At 38.1% G+C, this 21,752-nt stretch overlaps 2 protein-coding genes across 3 annotated transcripts; both read left to right on the top strand.

Moving 5' to 3' along the window:
• Nucleotides 1-2,176: 2,176 nt before the first annotated feature.
• LOC134272555 (leukotriene A-4 hydrolase-like) lies at nucleotides 2,177-12,453 on the top strand. Of its 2 annotated transcripts, none has more exons than XM_062754777.1 (17): nucleotides 2,177-2,288; nucleotides 3,215-3,391; nucleotides 3,835-3,974; nucleotides 4,313-4,424; nucleotides 4,768-4,836; nucleotides 4,968-5,125; nucleotides 5,624-5,696; nucleotides 5,891-6,031; nucleotides 6,389-6,483; nucleotides 8,117-8,234; nucleotides 8,422-8,563; nucleotides 9,074-9,177; nucleotides 9,309-9,379; nucleotides 9,577-9,727; nucleotides 10,109-10,191; nucleotides 10,599-10,703; nucleotides 12,092-12,453. In XM_062754777.1, the coding sequence occupies exons 2-17, from the start codon at nucleotides 3,230-3,232 to the stop codon at nucleotides 12,207-12,209; spliced, it is 1,842 nt and encodes a 613-aa protein (XP_062610761.1). In that variant the 5' UTR covers nucleotides 2,177-2,288; nucleotides 3,215-3,229; the 3' UTR covers nucleotides 12,210-12,453. The 2 variants fall into 2 exon arrangements, with proteins under 2 accessions (XP_062610761.1, XP_062610760.1); XM_062754776.1 differs by lacking the exon at nucleotides 8,117-8,234 and adding an exon at nucleotides 7,539-7,656 and having other exon boundaries at nucleotides 12,092-12,452.
• A 7,084-nt stretch (nucleotides 12,454-19,537) lies between these two features.
• Nucleotides 19,538-21,454, top strand: LOC134272553 (uncharacterized; the record flags this gene model as incomplete). The annotated part of the gene is made up of 2 exons (XM_062754773.1): nucleotides 19,538-19,717; nucleotides 21,398-21,454. Coding segments are annotated over 2 exons (237 nt in total), but the record flags the coding sequence as incomplete, so codon positions are not given.
• Between the last annotated feature and the right edge of the window lie 298 nt (nucleotides 21,455-21,752).

Raw genomic sequence — 21,752 nt, 5'->3', positions numbered from 1 at the left:
CAAAGTACTTTGGACATCGACATGGTAGAGGGATGGAAAAATATCATCAAACTCTTTTCCTCCTAAAAAAAATAATATTCCTTATCAAGCTTCATAACTTACGAGGGCCGTTCAAAAATTACGCGGACTGTGCTATTATTTACTCTTACAGACGTCATATAGTTATAAAATTTCACAGAAATATGTATTTTAAAGATTCCAATAAATTTTGGGCAAAATTTCTGTATTTTAAAAAAATTCTACTAAAATTATCGGTATGTTGATATCGTTGATGGAGAAGTACGGCGCATGACAAAAAAATTGAAGCAAAAGCATGCGGATTCAAAAATTTAACTCATTGATTTTCAAAAATTTGCGATATTTTTCAACAATTTTCTCAAATGTACCTTTAAATTGTTCTATTATTATGTATTTAGATTTCGGACGTAATATTTGAAGTACTAACAGAAATATAATGATTTTTTCTCTGATGCGATTCCCGTGAAAACGACTGTGAAAATGACGTCTCCTGAATTGACGGCGCATCACACATTTGTTAAAATATGTGTAATGCTCGAGATATCGGCAACATAGATCCAAAATATGCATAATAAAACATGTAGTAAACTAGGCTACTCGTGACATTCGCCCACAAATAGCAAATTGAAATTTTAGACAGTTGGACCTCTGTAAAAAGTCTATACGGGAGGACGGGAAGAAGATTAAAGACGAAAAGTTAACTTGATCCGGACAGTAAAGAACGTGATTGAGAGTCACCAATATCACACAATATCTCATAAGTAGTTTTTGGTTTTAACGCACAAAAAAAGAATATTCTTTACTTGTTTAATAGATTTTAAGCTTGACAAGAAATGCTGTTTTGATGTTGAGTAGATAAGGTAACTCAAACTATACAGGTACTCAAGGGAAAATGTTGAGAAAATGAAAGCTCAATCACATATTTTTTATAATGCTTGTGACGTCGAAGATTTTGCTGCGCCGTGACTTAATGGTATGTCCTGAAAAATCACTTAAAATTAATACCAATTTACAACATTTTGATATGAAATTTTGAAGAACATATATAAGTAAAGATTCTTTTATATTATTTGTGAAATTTTGCCCGATTATGTCGTCAAATATTTCTTCTGTGCAACAAGTCCGCGTAATTTTTGAACGGCCCTCGTACATGAAAATAAAGCATAATATCTGCATCCATTCTAAGGAACATTTCCTTAGGTATCTAGTTACATGCATGTTTATAGGATTTTCTAAAACCATGCATAAAATTTATTAAAAAATAGACATTTTTGTCTTATACGTAGATGTTCAAACTTTTAATTCCCATGCATTTTCTTCTGTAGTCAGTGGAACATGCAGATCAAACACAACTTTTTGAATTAAAATATCTACATTTTTTAAATTTTATATATTACATGTTATTTTTACTAGATGCTGTTAATCATAATTAACATTTATTTATTTAAAAAAAAAAAAATTATGCATAACCTCTAAAAATCACTTACTTCAAAGCTCGAATCTGCAATGTTCAAGTTGCAAGAAACATATTCTATTGAAAAAACCCTTTTCATACATTTTCTGTAAATATTAATGAAAATTTGTTTTTGTATTTTATAAATATAAGTAATGTGTCTTATATAATTTAAAATTTTGGAGAAATTGGGAGCATAATTAAAAATAAATCATTCTGCCTCAGAGAGATCTGTGTTTTAAAAAAAATTATATATCAATAATTAACGATTCGAGGGACAGTCTTGCTTTATTTCGCAAAGGCTTCGTGTACTTGCAGCAGAATATGGATTATTTTAAAAACTCCATCGCCAGTTAAACATGTTAAAAAACTGTGTAAAAAATTTAATTTCGAAATAAATCTAATGATCGAAAAAAGGCATAGGCCTAGAATCTATACGTTTATGATGAGATAATATTATACAATATATCAAGAAAAAGAAATTTGGTGTAGTTACCATGGAAGATATGTAAACATCCTTTGAATAAACAGTCTTGAAAGTTTTAAAAGCTCATAACTTAGTAAAGAAACCTCTTGACACTGAGCTAAATATTACCTACTTTAAAAGTAATCATCCTACCTCAACTTTAATACACTCCATCGAACATTCACACTTCACTCTCCATTACATAAAACTAACTGATGTATCGAATTGTCACGTGACATTTCGCGCAGCGGAAATTCAAAAACACCACATGGATTCCACTTCCTGTTAGTTTTTCTGTTATGGTGCTGGCAATAAAACATTGATTTCAGCAGTTTGTGAGCATTGACTAAGGTAAATTAGATTTATGGGGATATTTTACAATTCGATTACGTTAGAGCTTTCAATATATCGATGTTTCATTTTACCTTTTTTCCGAAAAATGAGTACAGATGTCAATTATTTTTGTAAACATGTGAAAGTCAAAGTGAAAGTAAGACCAAGTTACATCGTTCTTTACAAAAACCAAAACAAAATTGAAGGTGTAATACTAATAAAAATAGTTATTGAATCACATAAGAAACATTTGTTACAAAAATGCATTTGTTTCACTCCACATTATAATAATTGAAGAGAAAGCGATGCAAATCTGAAATATCTCACAGGTACTTGGGTCTTGGTTTATAAATATGCATGTACCTTATTAATATGTAAAAAAAAATAGTACTTTTTTACATATCAATAAGGTACATATATATTTATAAACCAAGACCCAAGTACCTGTGAAATATTCACTATCAACCAAACTACAAAGTCAATATAATATCACTCATCATATATTACATGTAATATTTGACAGCACGACCATTAGAGTGAGTGCAGATACCTTTTCAGTATACAGTATAGGAGCTGTATATAAAATTGTATCTTTTGACTGCAAGTGACATTTGGTACATCTAGACTTGGACGTCATATGTAAGTTGCATTAACACACAGAAGCAAGTTAAGCACTTGTTTTTATTCTCACAAGAATGTAGCATTTACAAGTGATACATTGTGGGTCCAGAGTTACTGAGAAAAACCATTCGGATCAATGTGCAAAATCTGAATTTTCTTGTGGCCCAGTTGTTGCTGCAGCTTTAAGAGCTAGCTCACATTAGCAACCAGTACAAAGAGTGCGGCATGCTGCGCACGCTTTTCATGGGAAAAAAATTCAGTTATTTCATACATTTATCAAAAATTCCATTTGTCTACTTCATATTTGCAAATCTCTTTGATAGACACTTCAACAGAACATGACCGCTTTAAGTCCAGAGGACCCTTGCTCTTTTTCAAGGCCAGATGAATGTAAAGTAACCAATCTTGACCTGATTCTAGAAGTAGATTTTGATTCCAGAAAATTATGTGGGTACGTCGACTTGTCAGTACAGAGGATGAAGGATGGCGTTCAGAACCTGGTGAGTAAAATTGATTGTGTGATGGGGGTGGGGATGGGGGTGGGGTCCCCTGAATCCTGGTCAGATGCTGTACCAACTGATTGTGTGTGATGGAGGGGGGGTACCAACTAAGCTATCTGGCCCTGAGCACTCGAAGCTGTCTGAATGCAGGGTTTTTAGGTAGATTAGAAACAGAGGATACTTTTACAAAAATCTGAGGTTCCTTTAGGCAGTAAATTTACTTCAATGTGTTATCATTTTTCTCTCCATCAAATATTTCCATTGTATGGGGTATTGACAAATTTTGAATCAGGTTACGAAATAATGAAGAAATATGTTTGCTGGCATCAGGAAAATATAATGATTACTTCTCCTAGGAAAGTAATAGATTGCATTTAAGCAAAATGTTTGAACTATATCATAGGTTCTATTATACATCAATTATAATTCAATTTATTTTTCAGATTCTGGATACAAGAGATGTGTCTATCCAAAAGATCACTGACGCTGACAACTGCCAGGAGTTGAAGTATACACTTGGAGAGAACACAGGGAGCTTTGGATCTAAGTTAGAGGTCCAGCTTCCAGTGTCCTCGTCTACCAGGTGGGGTGACCCTAGGGCATTTATATTTAACATAAATTCTAGAGTAGTTTGAGTTAAATACAAGGTATAGTTAAGCATTGAGAAAGAAATTTAACTCTAGAAATAGTGTAGAAAGCTTAAATTAAAATTTCCTTGTTTACCCCTTTGTGTTAAATAATATTTTGAAAAATGAGAAGTTTTTTTATTTATTTATGAAGCCCCATCTGATCATGTTGATTTGTAAACTACAAGTTCAATATAACAGATTAAGCATGTGTTGATATATTTTGAGGTGATTTAATAGTGCTTTTCTTATGTTAACATTAATGTTAGATCTCATTACTGACATATTTTAATAGCAACAAAGTACGAGTGCACTATGAGACCTCCCCACAATGCACTGCTCTACAATGGCTGAGACCAGAACAGACTGCAGGGAAAAGGCAACCTTATTTGTTCAGTCAGTGCCAGGTATAACAATTCTTAGAATCACATTTTAGGAAAAAAAAGTGAAATTATCTTCTATACAGTCTGATCAATGGTTTATCATATAATGTAGCGCTGGAAGAAAATTGTACACTCAAATCAAAGAGTTAAAAAAAATTAAAACCTAAATGATCTATGAGACATTTAAAATATATGACTTTTTAGAGACGATTTCTTTTTTTTGGCTTTAATTTAAAACTTGTGTCTTTGCAGACTAGTTTAAATTTACTTACTGTTACCATGATTTTTTCAAATCTGTAGCTGTTTCAAAATTTGATGTTTTGTTATTTGCTCTGAGGTTCCTTTTGCTATCACTTTTTCATTATAGGCAATTCATGCCAGAAGTATGGTACCATGTCAAGACACACCTGCCATTAAAGTTCCATATACAGCTAAGGTAAAAAAAAAACCAGGTGTCCTAAAAAAAATCAACGCTTCGATAAAAATTCCTTGAATTTCATAATCATTGACATAAATACAACGTTTTTGTTAGCTAGAGGAAATTTTAAGATGAAGTTGTTTTACCAGGTGACAGCCCCAAGGGACATAACTATTCTGATGAGTGCAGTAAGGTTAGAGCCAGAGCCACACCCCTCAGACAGCTGTAAACTGATTCACCAGTTTGAACAGAAAGTTCCCATCCCCACATATCTCATTGCCATTGTAGGAGGAGATCTTGAGTCAAGGTACACAGAGGTTGAAAATATCTTCTGAAGTTGCTTTGTCTACCACCACTTCTCAGTCACAAGGATATGGGTCTCTCAGTTTTTTATTTTGTTCAATTCAATTGAAATTTTAAGGCTAGAAATTCATTACTGTCACAGAGATAGAGAGAGAGAGAGAGAGTCTCAAAGCAGATGCTGTTTTAAAGGGGGACTACTCTTAGTTTCAGAATTTTTTGCAAAAAACCTTTTCGGTTCAAAATTATTATTCAGAAATTGGTACACAATTAAATTACTGTAAGATATTAAGTTCTACATTTATTTATTGATTTTGCTAAATAAAAGTTACAGTTTTCAATAAAATAGAATTTCTATTAAAACTGGTACCGTATATGTTTAGAAAACTTTGCCACAAGCAAAAAAGAAATCGAAGTGTTACATGACCATGTTCAATTTTCCTCCTCCATTATTTTAATTACAACTTACCATGTCATGAGAGACTTCTATTCATTTTAATTTTAGAACAATTGGTCCAAGATCCAAAGTGTGGACAGAGAAAGAAATGGTAGAAGAGGCTGCCAAAGAATTCTCAGAGGTAGAAAGAAATTATCGTCAGATATTTTATCAGAGACCTATTTAGCTTTGCAATTGTAAGCCAGTGCTTGTGAACACTTCTGTGCAAAGATAAGGAATTTTGGCAATGCTTGCAAATGTTCACTCTGCTGAACAGGCCTCAGATGTTCTGTAAACACTGACCACATTCATTTTTTTCGTATGTTTGTTGGACAGACAGAGAAGATGATACAGACCGCTGAAGCATTACTGGGTCCCTACATCTGGGGTCAGTATGACCTTCTTGTACTGCCCCCATCCTTTCCTTACGGAGGAATGGAAAATCCCTGTTTGACTTTCGTTACCCCAACACTTCTGGTAAGTTTATACGTCACTCAAAAGAAAGAGATTTCCTTTTTGTTTAGAATGTATACACATTGATCCTTCAAAAAAAAAGATGATTTATAATACAGTGGACCTTCAGATATCCGGACGCTTCAGTATCCGGACGATTTTTCATTGGAACAGAATTTTTTAACATTAGTTTGTCTTTTTTAACTGGTAATTCAGGTATCCGGATGCTTTACATATGCAGACAAATTGACTAGGAACCAAAGGTCTGGATAAATGAGGCTCCACTGTACTTCAATTGCACAAAAAATGTTTCTTGATCAGTATTCAACTTTGCATGTTTTCAAAGCCCATCTTCTGACACAATCCATGCCTCTTTTACAGGCAGGAGACAAATCACTGGCTGATGTTGTGGCTCACGAGATTTCTCACAGCTGGACTGGAAATCTCGTCACCAACAGAAATTGGGAACACTTCTGGTAATGGAATACTGAACAAAATGAGATAGAATACCAAACCAAAGCACATAAGCAATTATTTAAGTGAAATGAAATTCTTTTGAAGTTTTTTTCGTCTTCTTTATTTGACCTAAATGACAGAAATTGTTCTCCTATAAAAGTCTGGACTGTATCTCTCTGAATAAAGGTCATACTGGATTTGTGGAAAGATGGGGAGACTACTGTATACAGGGAAATTTTCTCCCGTTTTACTTTGGTCCCTTTTGCCCTTGTCACAAGTGGGCGAATTCAAAACGGGGCAAATTCAAAGAATACCCTATAATTTCTTAAACAGAACTGTGACTTGGAGAATTAAAAATGGGGGCAAAATTGTTTGAAAGTGCAAAAGGGGGAAAATAACAGTATTTCTGTCTGAGTTCATGGCCGATGGAGGAGCAAATGAACTCAAAGAAATAATAATAAATATCAAAAACTGCTTTATGAGGAACTTAGTATTTGTACCCAGTATTTGTATTCAATTGCATAGATAGTTTTTTAAATTTTGATTTAAATAAATTATTAAAAAGTTAAACATAAAAAAGTTCAATTTATGGTGATGGAGAGGGATTATTAAAACAAAAGTTAGACCTTAGATTAAAATTGATGAAATTGTTCTTGTGATTTTTCTTTGCTCCACAAATATGACTTGTCCCTTGGTTAATTTTTGAATTTTTAATCATTTCACTGGTTAAGTTCTAAAATCTGACGTTTTCAGGTTAAATGACGGTCACACTTTGTTTATGGAGAGGAAGATCACTACAACCTTTGACCTTTTCAAAGATCTTTTCGAAGATCACTATAACTCTATAACCTTTGACCCTTTCAGGTTAAATGAAGGTCACAATGTGTTTGTGGAGAGGAAGATCACTATAACTCTATAACCTTTGACCTTTTCAGGTTAAATGAAGGTCACACCGTGTTTGCGGAGAGGAAGATCACTATAACTCTATAACCTTTGACCTTTTCAGGTTAAATGAAGGACACTGTTTTTGTGGAGAGGAAGATTACTGTAACTCTATAACCTTTGACCTTTTCAGGTTAAATGAAGGTCACACTGTGTTTGTGGAGAGGAAGATCACAGGACGTTTACACAACAGTGAGGCTCTCCGTCAATTCATGGCCATTGGAGGATCCAAAAGTCTAAAAGAAACAATTGTAAATTTAAAATTCAATTCCGAACACTTCTTAAAGTTTCTTTTTCTTAAACCAAAATATGTTAAGGACACGGGGGGGGGTCAACAAATTAACCGCAAATTAATCACCAGATTTAACTTATTTTTTAAGATACGGTATCTTAAGCTGTCAACTATCATTTGGCAAAAAAAAAAAATCACACATTTTAGTTTTAAAATTTAATCATTTTGGTACCGGTATATCTTTATATGGAGCTCTTCTTTTAAAGGAGATCAAAATATTCTGAAAATGGCTGCCACCCCCCAGCCTCTTTAAAGCACTCATGCTCTAAGCATACACAGAATTTCACTGTCTGTTGGAGAGCAGAGAGGAATTTTAGCGATAGAATTGTCCTCAGTTCCACACATCAGCCGGTGACCTTCATTTATCCTGATGGAAGGTTGATGTGCATTAGATTTGAAGATGACCTTTGACTTTCCAGGTTAAATGAAGGTCACACCATGTTTGTGGAGAGAAAGATCACAGCAAGGTTACATGACAATGAGGCATTTCGTCAGTTCCTGGCAATGGGAGGGGCAAAAGAATTGGAGGAAGAAATTGTACTTAATACATGATATCATAAATCATTGATTAAAAAATAATTTTATGAAAGATTCTTTCAATTAATATTACAGAACAGTAGAAACTTGCTTTATTTAATAGCTAGACTTTTCTTTAAGTGTAATCTTAAATCTAAAATTGTGTTGGTTTTTCATTGAAAATGGACTAGCATTGATTTTGTCTCAGGAAGTAGTGTTGAAGAATGGTCCCTACACACGACTGATCCCAGATCTTAAGGGAGTGGATCCAGACGACGCCTTCTCCATTGTTCCCTACGAGAAAGGCTTTACCCTGCTGTTCTATCTGGAGACCCTGCTGGGGGGACCAGGTAACATCTCTATTACACACATACATACACTATGTCAGGGGCATTTATAGCTCTGCTAGTCAGAGTCCAAATGAGCTTATGCATTTATTTAGTAAGGTGTCCATTGTCCATCTTTCTTTCTGTAAAATCTTTTTTTCAAAAACACTATTCCTACCGATTTGGTCCGATTCCAATAACACTCAGTCAAGTTGACTATATATAGTAAGAGAAATCTTTATTTGTATTAGTACACACACCGTTAGAGCTACAGCCTCATCAGAGACCCGTTTAGTGGAGAAACTGATGTCTTTGACAGCACCTCTCTGACAGGTTAACCGGGTACTCCTTGACATCCCTAATTAATGCTATACATGTTTAGCCAAAGTAGTGAAAATATAAACCCTTTTTATCTCTCCTTGCATTTCAGTTTTCACTTCAAGCAATATTTTAGGTCTTTGACCATAGAAAGCCAAGATATGATACATCCTAATAGGATATAAGTTATGCATGTATATATGGTATACATTTCAGCTGTGTTTGAAAAATTTCTGAAAGCCTATGTCGAGAAGTTTAAACAGCAATCTATAGACTCCAACCAATGGAAGGATTTCCTGTACTCCTATTTCACTGACAAGGTAATAATTTCTGATCTAAGAATCTGTCTTTCATCCTCTTCCTTCAAAGGTTGAGATTATAATATTTTTTGAAATATAGGAAATGAAAAAAATATCTCGGTGGATACATTGTATAAATGATACAATTTTAGAGAGAAGTGTTAGACAGTGTGGAATGGGATAAATGGTTTTATGATCAGGGAATGCCACTGGTCATACCAAAGTAAGTGTCTGTCCACAACATACAGATGTAATTGTTCTACTGCACACAAAAGTAGTGAAAATATAATATATTATATGAAGAGCTATCATAGTATACAATGGTCAAAAAGTTACTTGTCAGACCTAGTTCATTTCTGCTATGTTGCCATCATTTCTATAGATTGTATCTGTTAAAAATTGCCATTTGATTTACAATAGGTATGATGACAGTCTAGAGGTCCCCTGTAAACAGCTGTCCCAGAGGTGGTCATCAGCCAGTGAGAATGAATTGGACCAATTTAACCCCGGTGACCTTACCTCTTTGACCTCTGTACAGGTCAGAGAATTCCTAGCTCTTCTGGTGGAGGAGGTAAGAAATTAATGGAAAAGGAAAGTAGCATGCTCTAGAGTGTTTCATTTCAGATATACTTCATTATATTTGCATATCTTTACTGTCCTTTCCCACTATCACCCCATATGAATTTATCTACATTTATTTTTCTAAAATCACAATTGCTCAGGCTATAATCACAATGGCGTTCATAAAGGGAAATCTATTCAAATATATAGTGTTCTGTACTTGTACTGTATATATGGGGAATATTCCCAAAAATATAAAAAAAAAAATGTAGGTTTTGCTGAAAAGGATTTCATTGCCTCAAGTTCGAATCTAAAAACTAGACTATGTATATGCCTACACATATTTTAGAATTCTTTAATAGCATAATATGGATTTGGCGATTTTTTTCAGCCACCATTATCACTTACCAAAGTGTTGAAGATGGAGGAACTGTATAATTTGAATGCTGTCAGGAATTCAGAAGTCAGATTTCGGTTTGTAATTACACATCCATGTAATTTTGAATATAAAATCTCGTAAAGATGTAGAAAAAAAGATGAATCCATGCAAAAAACAAAGATTCAGGATAAAAATTGTATAGTAATTTAAATGGATACTGTAGATTCCTTAATATATATACACATGTACATGAGAAATAACTTACTGCATAATGTGCAGCACTTGCAAAATAAAATTACTTGCTCATTATTTTCATGGTGCTTAAATGATCATGCAATTCTCTAGATTAACCATCCTCTCGCAAATTATATTTTTCATTTTTTGACGGCTAAGGTCCATTTCACGATATCAAATACTTGTGTAAAATGAGAAATCTACATTATTAAAAATTGTTCACACAAATATAGCCCTTCAGAAATTTAGAGAATGTTTTCTTCTGTAGCTGGCTGAGGTTGTGTATCAAGGCCCAGTGGAGAGATGCTATTCCTAGAGTGCTAGACTTTGTAAATGAACAAGGACGGATGAAATTTGTCAGACCTCTGTACAGGTGAGATGGATCAAAATTAAATTTAAAAATCATTTTCTTTTATATGTTAAACTTTCAAGAAATATGTCAGACATCTCCTTAAGTTGGATCAAAATTTTATTTAAAATCCAAAAAAAACATAGGTAATCAGAGATTACAGAGCTCACCTCAACGAATGTTGTCTTTAAGTAAAGCAAAGTCACACAATTAACCAACAAAATGTGTACATCCCAAAATGAAAATATTTATGCAATTTTGATCTGATACTTTGGAATAGAGCTATATAAAAACTTCGAACTAGTTCTTTTTCATGAAAATGTAATTAAAATACAGCATCTGAAGCAAATTTGAGAGTTTTCATCCCTTGATGCATCATTTGTGCAAGTTTGGTTTATACAATGTTATATAAGCCTTATAGTTTTTTGGTAATAGACCTGCACCCATAACTTTTACCTGGTCCATTATCTGAAAAATTTATGTCTAATTCAGCATCCGAAGCAAGTCCATTAATGTGTATCTTAAGATGTATCGTCCATGCAAGTTTGCTCATTATAGGGCTCATAGTTACTTGGAAATGAAATCTGCATCAAAAACTTTAACCTCTTCACTCAACCAGAAAATGTAGGTCAGATTCAGCATCCGAAGTAAGTCTGATAGTATACATCCTTAGATGTACCGCTCAAAGTATCTTGGAAATGAAAACTGCACCAAAAACTTTAACCTGTTCACTCAACTGGAAAATGTAGGTCAGATTCAGCATCCGAAGCAAGCCTGGTAATGTGCATCCTTAGATGTATCATCCATGCAAGTTTGGTCAATATAGGACTTATTGCTACTTGTAAATGAGACCTGCACCAAAAACATTCACCTGTTCACTCAACCGGAAAATGTAGGTCAGATTCAGCATCCGAATCAATCCCCATTAGTGTACATCCTTAGATGTATCATCCATGCAAGTTTGGTCAACATAGGGCTTATAGTTCCTTGGAAATTACACCAACACCAAAAACTGCACCAAAAATGTTAACCTGCTCCAAAAACCTTAACCTGGTCATTCCTTTGCTGAAATTGCAGCATCTGAAACTTTGACTGGTACAATGAAACACACTAGAAGCATCTTCCATGCATGTCTAATCAATATAGGACATAGAAGTACTTTAAAAGAAAACTGCTCCAAAAAACTTAACCTGGGACGCCGACACCGACGCCGACGGGGACGCCGAGGGTATTACATAAGCTCCCCCAACTTCGTTGAGGTGAGCTAAAAATGTGTTGTAAAAATTGTCAACATTTCCAGTTTTACTGTTCAAAATAAATACCCTTGAATCAGGAAATTTAGAATAGCTTTGAAGTGTGATTGGTTGTACATTCATGTAAGAGTGATTTACTTGAGCAATAATTTTACCTAGGGACCTGTATGGTTGGGAAGAAGCTAGACCAATAGCCATACAGAACTTCCAGACTCACAAAGGGGAGATGCACAACACAACAGCGACCATGCTGGCAAAGGATCTCAAACTTACTTAGACTGTGATGAGGACTTCATTTCTCAGCTGTTTGTGTATATTTTGGTTGTTTGACTGTCAGTGCTGCTTTAGTAGCTTACATATCAAGGACTTGCCACTTATACCTGTAAATTATTGATCAAGAATCTCTATTTGTTTTAAATGATTTTACAGAAAGTACAATCAAGAAATTGTACAGGAGTTACAATTAGAATTTTTGGAATAAAAAAGTGTTTGACCACAAATGAATGGGAGTGCAATTGATATTTGGGGGGGGGGGGGGGGGGAGGGGTACCCAACTAGTGACTACTCTAATTTTCTTTTGAATCAGGTGATGTCAGACAAGAGAAAATGTTATTTTTGGGGGTTAATTGATTTAATTTTTATGAATGAAAATAGTTTAAATACAATATTTGATAACATCTACGTATTTTATTCAGATTTGTCTCTGCAATTTTCATGTATTTGCATGAAATAAGGAACAAGAGTTAGCTGATGAAAATATTCTTTTACTATTTAATACATGACTGTATAAAGTATTCAAGAAAAAATATTGTTTCTAATTTTATTATTGCATGATAAGATTTTGTCATCATTAATATGGATCTGAATCATTGAATCAATCATGAAAAATATCAGAATAATCAGTTATAATACAGAATGAATGTAAAATGCAGCAGTTATTGTAGGCTTGTATTACATGTTTACGAAAAGGCAACGTAACTACCAGTAAATGAATGAAAATCATAAATTATTACATGAATAAAACATGTACATGTATTTGCTCTTATTCAAATGTCCTGCTTTGTGATACTCTTCATTGCAATGTTTGGTTAACAGGAGATTGGATCTAGATTAAAACATATCAGTATGGTAAAAACCAAATGAGATTTCAATTATTAAGTATGTATACATTCATGTTCACACATATTTATATTTATTACTTTCATTTTGATGGTGGCTATCTATTTCACTTCAAAAAGGCCATGCTGAAAATCGTAGTTTCAAGAAAATATGGCCACACATACAACATCACCTATTTTTATTTCAAGTAAAACCTTGAGAAGTGGATTCATAATTTCAAAAATCAGGAGTCATTTATGAGAATCAATGTAAAATTGAATAGTGCAGATTTCTAATCTAGGTTCAGTTTCTTTGTAATCAAACATGGCATTAAAGTAGAGGAATTGATTTGCAATTTCTTGTATGTCATTCCATCCTATTCCTGGTGACATCATACTGTGGCTTACCTAGTCACTTATTTAATTAAATTGTAAACCAAACCAGTATTACTTTAGTTAGTTTATGATGCAGCATTTTGCATCCAAAGAAATTGTATCAAAATACAATATTTATTATGCCCCCCTTTCCTTGATGAAGGGAGGGCATATTGCTTTGCTGCTGTCTGTCAATTGGTCTGTTGGTCCACTTAGTTTCCGTTCATTTTCTTCACAACCATTGCACATACTGAAATGAAATTTGGTATACAGATATATCAGATGAATACTAGGTCAAGTTCTGTTTTGGGTACGATCGTACCATTTTTGACAGAGTTATGCCCCTTGGACTTAGAAAAATTCCAATTATTTGCAGTTTCTGTTCATTTTCTTTGCAGTGGTTGCACTTACTGAAATGGAATTTAGTATATAGATTTATCAGATAAATATCTAGGTCACGTTGGGTACAATCAACCATTTTTGACAGACTTATACCCCTTCGACTAGAAAAATTTCAATTATTTGCATTTTGTCATCATAATATGGATCTGAATACTGCAAACCAACTTTTATTCACATGCTAGAAATTTTCGCGAAGTTCACGAGAGCCTCATAATATTTCTTGCCGCGAACAAGTTTTTAAAGTCTCTGTGTTTTTTAATGGTAGCGAACTAGTTTTACTCCAGTAAATCGTGAAATAAAGTTGTTGCAAATGAAAGTTGGTTTACAGTAATCAGTTATAATACAGAATGAATGTAAAATGCAGCAGTTATTGTAGGCTTGTATTACAGATTTACGAAAAGGCAAGGTAAGCTAAATGAATGAAAATCATAAATTATTGCATGGATGCTACATGTATTTGCTCTTACTCGAATGTTCTGCTTTGTGATACACTTCATTGCAATGTTTGGTTACCAGGAGATTGGATCTAGATTAAAATACATCAGTATGGTAAAAACCAAAGATTTCAATTACCGTTAAGTATGTATACTTTCATGTTCACATATTTATGTTTGTTACTTTCTGATGATGGTGGCTATCTATTTCACTTTAAAAAGGCCATGCTGAAAATCTAAGTTTCAAGAAAATATGGTCACACATACAACATCACCTATCTTTATTTCAAGTAAAACCTTGAGAAGTGGATTCATAATTGCAGAAATTAGGAGTCATTTTTGAGAATTAAAGTAAAATTGAATAGTGCAGATTTTATGCCCCTTGGACTTAGAAAAATTCCAATTATTTGCAGTTTCTGTTCATTTTCTTGCAGTGGTTGCACTTACTGAAATGGAATTTAGTATATAGATTTATCAGATAAATATCTAGGCCAAGTTGGGTACAATCACACCATTTTTGACAGAGTTATACCCCTTCGACTAGAAAAATTTCAATTATTTGCAGTTTCCATTCATTTTCTCAAATACAACAAGAGGCCCAGGGGCCACATCGCTCACCTGAGCAACTGACTAGGTAAAAGCAAAAATTAGTTCAGTATTGAAAAGTTTAAATATATTATAACAAGAGGCCCACGGGCCTTATAGGTCACCTGAGTATTTGTAACAACTTTCAAACACTTGAATTTGGATTAAACCAGAGGCCATGAAATTCACAATTCACAATTTTGAAAGAGGCACCATTGCTTATCATAATTATTAATTTAACATGCTTACTCTATTTACTTAATACCCAGAGGTAGATCAGAGTAACAAAGAGAAAATCCACTTCCACTTTATACCCAGTTGTGCACCTCACCCTAAAGGAACCACTGACCCAGGGGCCACATATTTCAAAATTTTGCAAATTTTAAAACAAAATGGTTGATTAATACCAAAGAGCAGATTTAAAAGCATTAATTTATTTTCAGACTATGTAGCCCCCCCCCCTCCTCTGACCTAGGGGGCATAAAATTCACAATTTTATAGGAGGCACTCTTGCTCATCATAACTATGTGCTTAGTTAGTTTATTTAATACCCAAAAGCAGAGAAGAAGATTTTCAAAGAATAAATGCATTTTCACTATATGATCAATAGAGCCCCCCCCCCAACATCAGAACCCTTAACCCTGGGGCCATAAATTCACAAATCTGGAAAAGGCAATCTTGCTCATCATAACTATGTGCTTAGTTAGTTTATTTAATACTCAGAAGCAGAGGAGAAGATTTTCAAAGAATTGCATTTTCACTTTGTAATCAATAGAGCCCTGCCCTAACACCAGAACCCCTGACCCTGGGGCCATAAAATTCACAATTTTGGAAAAGGCACTCTTGCTCATCATAACTATGTTATTAGTTAGTTTATTTAATACCCAGAAGCAGAGAAGAAGATTTTCAAAGAAATAATGCATTTTCACTATATAATTCATAGAGCCCCGCCCTAACACCAGAACCCCTGACCCTGGGGCCATAAAATTCACAAATCTGGAAGAGGCACTCTTGCTCATCATAACTATGTACTTAGTTAGTTTATTTAATACCCAGAAGCAGAGAAGAAGATTTTCAAAGAATAAATGCATTTTCACTATATAATTCATAGAGCCCCGCCCTAACACCAGAACCCCTGACCCTGGGGCCATAAAATTCACAAATCTGGAAGAGGCACTCTTGCTCATCATGAATATGTTCTTAGTTAGTTTATTTAATATCCAGGAGCAGAGAAGAAGATTTTCAAAGAATAAATGCATTTTCACTATATAATTCATAGAGCCCCGCCCTAACACCAGAACCCCTGACCCTGGGGCCATAGAATTCACAAATCTGGAAGAGGCACTCTTGCTCATCATAACTATGTAGTTAGTTAGTTTATTTAATACCCAGGAGCAGAGAACAAGATTTTCAAAGAATAAATGCATTTTCACTATATAATTCATAGAGCCCCGCCCTAACACCAGAACCCCTGACCCTGGGGCCATAAAATTCACAAATCTGGAAGAGGCACTCTTGCTCATCATAACTATGTACTTAGTTAGTTTATTTAATACCCAGGAGCAGAGAAGAAGATTTTCAAAGAAATAATGCATTTTCACTATATAATCTATATAGCCCCGCCCTAGCACTAGAACCCCTGACCCTGGGGCCATGAATTTCACAATTTTGGTAGAGGACTCAATGTTCATTACATTCATGTCAACAGTTTGCCTGCTTGATGTCCAGGAGTAAAGAAGAAGATTTTTAAAGATTGCACTAATTTTAGTGGTTTTGGCCCCACCCCTCAGGCCCCAGGGGGGTGGGGACCATGAAATTCACAATTTTTGTTCCCCTTCACCTATGGATGCTGTATACCAAATTTGGTTGAAATTGGTTCAGTGGTTTCAGAGAAGAAGCTGAAAATGTTGAAATGTTAACACACGACACACGACACACGACGGACGACGGACGACGGACGACGACGGACGAAAACGGATAGCAATAGGTCACCTGAGTTACTCAGGTGACCTAAAAATGGGTTCTGGGGAGGGGAGGGGGTATTTAAACAAATTAAATCTACACTTCCTTAGAATGCTTTTGTGACACATCATGGTTTTGTTGTTTATAAGATGAAAATTTTTATTGATATAGCCTTTGTATTCATTTGTCCTCTTTATGGCTCCTCTGTTCACCTGAATTTTGTGGCCACACCCTTGCCCTAGAGGTCATGATTTGAACAAAAATGAATCTTCCCTTTCAGAAGATGCTTCTGCATGGGTTTCATCTTTCATGGCTCAGTGAAGAGTTTCATCTTTCATGGCTCAGTGAATCTTGAGAAGAAAGATTTTTCCTATGTATTCCTATGTTGAACTTTGATCACCCATTGTAGCCCAACCCTACCCCCAGGGTCATGATTTGAAGAAAATTGAATCTACACTACCTGAGGATGATTCCACATGAGTTTTATCTTTCCTGACCCAGTGGTTCTAGAGAAGATTTTTAAAGTTTTTCCCTATGTTTTCCTATGTTAAACTTTGATACCCATTGTGGCCCCACCCTACTCCCGAGGGTCATGATTTGAACAAACTTGAATCTTCACTCGCCTACCTGAGGATGCTTCCACATGAGTTTCATCTTTCCTGGCCTAGAGGTTCTGAGATTGATTGATTGATTGTATATTGTTTAACGTCCCTCTCGAGAATTTTTCACTCATATGGAGACGTCACCGTATGCCGGTGAAGGGCTTCAAATTTTGACCTTTACTCGGCACTCAGGGCCATTGAGCAGTGAGGGATCTTTATCGTGCCAACGCCTGCCACTGACACAGGGCCTCGGTTTTTAAGGTCTCATCCGAAGGACCCGCAACTCTCACTTCAAAGTGCCGAGCGCATGGCGAAGGAACAGTTGCTACCCATTTTAACGACTAGGTCAGTCGCGGCCGAGATACAAACTCAAGACCTCCTGATCACGAAGCGAGCGCTCTACCGACGTAGCTACCATGAACGGTGAGGTTCTGGAGAAGAAGAGTTTTAAAGATTTTTCCTATGTATTCGTATGTTGAGCTTTGATACCCCATTGTTGCCCCGACCTACCCCAGGGGACATGATTTGAATAAACTTGAATCTTCGCTACCTGAGGATGATTCAAAATAAATTTCATCTTTTCTGGCCCAGTGGTTCTGGAGAAGAAGATTTTTAAAGATTTTTCCTATGTATTCCTATGTTGAACTTGGATACCCCATTGTGGCCCCACCCTACCCCCGGGGGCCATGATTTGAACAAACTTGAATCTACACTACCCGAGGATGACTTCACATGAGTTTATCTGTCCTGGCCCAGTGGTTCTGGAGAAGAAGATTTTTAAAAGACAACATTAATTTTTTACTTATTCATAATTATCTCCGCTTTGAAGAGGGGATGGCCCTTCATTTGAACAAACTTGAATACCCTTCACCAAAGGATACTTTGTGGCAAGTTTTGTTCAAATTGGTCCAGTGGTTCTTGAGAAGAAGATGAAAATGTGAAAAGTTAACGACGACAACGACAGACAACTGACAAATTTTGATCATGCAGAAAAGCTCACTTGAGCCTTCAGCTCAGGTCCCCTCAATAAGGGAAGTTGATGATAGAAACGTTCCTTTATAGAGTTTTAAAACATCTGCATCTGATTTACAATTTTACACCACTTCTCACTTTGCTTTCATGAGGAGAAGTTACAAATTTCTAATTAAAAATGGAGACAGGTAAAGGCAAGTAAATACATATAAACCCAGCTAAAGGTCTATTGAAACTACACTTTGAGCAGAATAAACACAGATCTATTACTCTCTCTCTCTCTCTCCCCATTCCCACTCTTCCCACTCCCACTTCCTCTCTCCTCACTCCCTCTCTCTCCACACTTCTTCTCTCCCCACTCCCTCTCTCCCCATTTCCTACCCATTCCCACTCCCTCTCCCACTTCCTCTCTCCCCACTCCCTCTCTTTCTCCCTCTCCCCCACTCCCTCTCTCTCCCCACTCCCATTCTACCCACTACCTCCCTCTCTCCCCACCCTCTCTCTCCCCATTTACACTTTTCCCTCTCCTCTCCACTTCCTCTCTTCCCACTCCCTCTCTCTCCCGACTCCCTCTCTCTCCCACTCCATCTCTCTTCACTCTTCCTCCCCCCACTCCCTGTCTCTCTCCCCATTCACACTTTCCCCACACCCTATCACTCTCTTTCCCTCTCTATGTACTCCTTATCACCTCTCCCCACTCCCCCTTTCTCCCCACTCCTTGTCTCTCCCCACTGTCTATCTCCCCATTTCCTCTCTCTCCCCACTCCCACTCTCTCCCTACACCCCCTTTCTCCCCACTTCCTCTCTCTCTCCCCTTCACTCCCACTCTCTCCCCACTCCCACTTTCCCCACACCCTATCACTCTACCCCCTCTCTCCCCACTCACCCTCTCTCCCCACTCTCTCCCTACTCCCTCTCTCCCCACTTCCTCTTTCCCCACTTCCTCTCTCTCACCTCATTCCCACTCTATCACTCTCTGCCCACTCCCTATAACTTCCCTCTCCCCCACTCCCTCTCTTCCCCACTCCCCCTCTCTCCCCATTCCTTCTCCCCCACTCCCACTCTCCCAACTCCCTCCCTCTCCCCATTTCTTCTCTTTCCCCCACTCCCTCTAGCTCCCTCTCTTCCCACTCTCTCTCCCCATCCCCTCTATCTCCCCACTCCTCCTCTTTTCCCATTCCCTCTCTCTCTCCCCATTCCCACCCTATCACTCTTTCCCTCTCTTCCCACTCCCTCTCTCTCCCCATTCCCTCTCCCTACTTCCTCTCTTTCCACTCCCTCTCTCTCTCTCCATTCCCTCTCCTCCCACTCCCTCTCTCTCTCCCCATTCCCTCTCCTCCCACTCCCTCTCTCTCTGCTTCATCTCTCTCCCACTCTCTCTCCCCACACCCTCTCTCTATCCCCATTCCCATCCTATCACTCTCTCACTCTTACTCCCCATTCCCTCTCTCCCCACTTCCTCTCTCCTCATATCCCCTCTCTCCCCACTCCCTCTCTCCCCCCATTCCTTCTCTCTCCCCACTTCCTCTCTCCTCACTTCTTCTCTTTCTCCATTCCCTCTCTCTGTCCCCACTTCCTCTCTCTCTCAACTTCCTTTCTCTCCCAACTTCCTTTCTCTCCACTCCTCTCTCCCCATTCCCTCTCTCTCCCAATCCCTCTCTCTCCCCACTTTCTCTCTCCTCACTTCTCCCAACTTCTCCTCTCTCTCCCAACTTCCTTTCTCTCCATGCCTCTCTCCCCATTCCCTCTCTCTCCCATTTCCTCTCTCTCTCCATTCCCTCTCTCTTCCCACCTACTCTCTCTCCCCATTCCCTCTCTCTCCCCACTCCCTCCCTCTCCCCATTCCATCTCTCCCCACTCCTCTCCCTACTCCCTCTTTCCCCATTCCCTCTCTCTCCCCATTCCCTTTCTCTCCAACTTCCTCTCTCTCCCCATTCCCTCTCTCTCTCCCCATTCCCTTTCTCCCCCATTCACTCTCTCCCCACTCCCTCTCTTCCCATTCCCTTTCTCTCCAACTTCCTCTCTCTCCCCATTCCATCTCTCTCTCCCCATTCCCTTTCTCCCCATTCCCTCTCCCCCACTCTCTCTCCCCATTCCCTCTCTCCCCCACTCCTTCTCTCCCCACTTCCTCTCTTCCACTCTCTCTCTCCCTCACTTCTTCTCTCTCCCCACTTGCTCTCTCTCCCCATTCCCTCTCTCTCCCAATCTCTCTCTCCTCACTTCCCCTCTCTTTCCCCATTCCCTCTCTCTCTCCACTTCCTCTCTCCCCACTCTCTCTCCCTACTCCCTCTCTCTCTCTCTATTCCCTCTCTCTCCCCACTTGCTCTCTCTCCCCATTCCCTCTCTCCCCCACTCCTTCTCTCCCCACTTCCTCTCTCCCCACTTGCTCTCTCTCTCCCCATTCCTTCTCTCCCCACTTCCTCTCTCTTCCCACTTCCTCTCTCCCACTCTCTCTCCCCACTTCCTCTCTCCTCACTTCCCCTCTCTTTCCCAATTCCCTCTCTCTCTCCCCACTTCCTCTCTCTCCACTCACTCTCTCTCCCCACTTTCTCTCTCTCCACTCCCCCTCTCCCCATTCCCTCTCTCTCCCCACTGGCTCTCTCTCCCCATTCCCTCACTTTTTCTCTCCCCACTTGCTCTCTCTCCCCACTCCTTTTCTCCCTATTCCCTCTCTCTCCCCACTCACTCTCTCTCTCCCCATTCCCTCTCTCCCACTCTCTCTCCCCAGTTCCTCTCTCTTACTCTCTCCCCCACTCCTTCTCTCCCACTCTCTCTCCCCACTTCCTCTCTCCTACTCTCTCTCCCCCACTTCCTCTCCCCCATTCCCTCTCTCCCCCCACTACCTCTCCCCCACTTCCTCTCTTCCCCCACTTTCTCTCTCTCCCTACTTCCTCTCTCCCACTCTCTCTCCCCACTTCCTCTCTCTCCCCGTTTCCTCCGCTTTCTCTCTCTCCCCACTTCCTCTGCTTTCTCTCTCTCCCTACTTCCTCTCTCCCACTATCTCTCCCCTCTCTCTCTCTCTCTCCCACTTCTTCTCTCTCCCCCACTTCCTCTCTCTCCCTATTTCCTTTCTCCCCCACTTCCTCTCCCCCACTCTCTCTCCCCCACTCCTTCTCTCCCCACTTCCTCTCTTCCACTCTCTCTCTCCCTCACTTCTTCTCTCTCCCCACTTGCTCTCTCTCCCCATTCCCTCTCTCTCCCAATCTCTCTCTCCTCACTTCCCCTCTCTCTTCCCCATTCCCTCTCTCTCTCCACTTCCTCTCTACCCTCTCTCTCTCCCTACTCCCTCTCTCTCTCTCTATTCCCTCTCTCTCCCCACTTGCTCTCTCTCCCCATTCCCTCTCTCCCCCACTCCTTCTCTCCCCACTTCCTCTCTCCCCACTCGCTCTCT

Source organism: Saccostrea cucullata, unplaced genomic scaffold (assembly GCF_032062105.1).
Source record: "Saccostrea cucullata isolate Sc308-1 unplaced genomic scaffold, CSIRO_AGI_Scuc_v1 ctg158, whole genome shotgun sequence".
Taxonomy (NCBI): Eukaryota; Metazoa; Mollusca; class Bivalvia; order Ostreida; family Ostreidae; genus Saccostrea; species Saccostrea cuccullata.
This window is presented reverse-complemented; position numbering and strand designations above follow the sequence as displayed.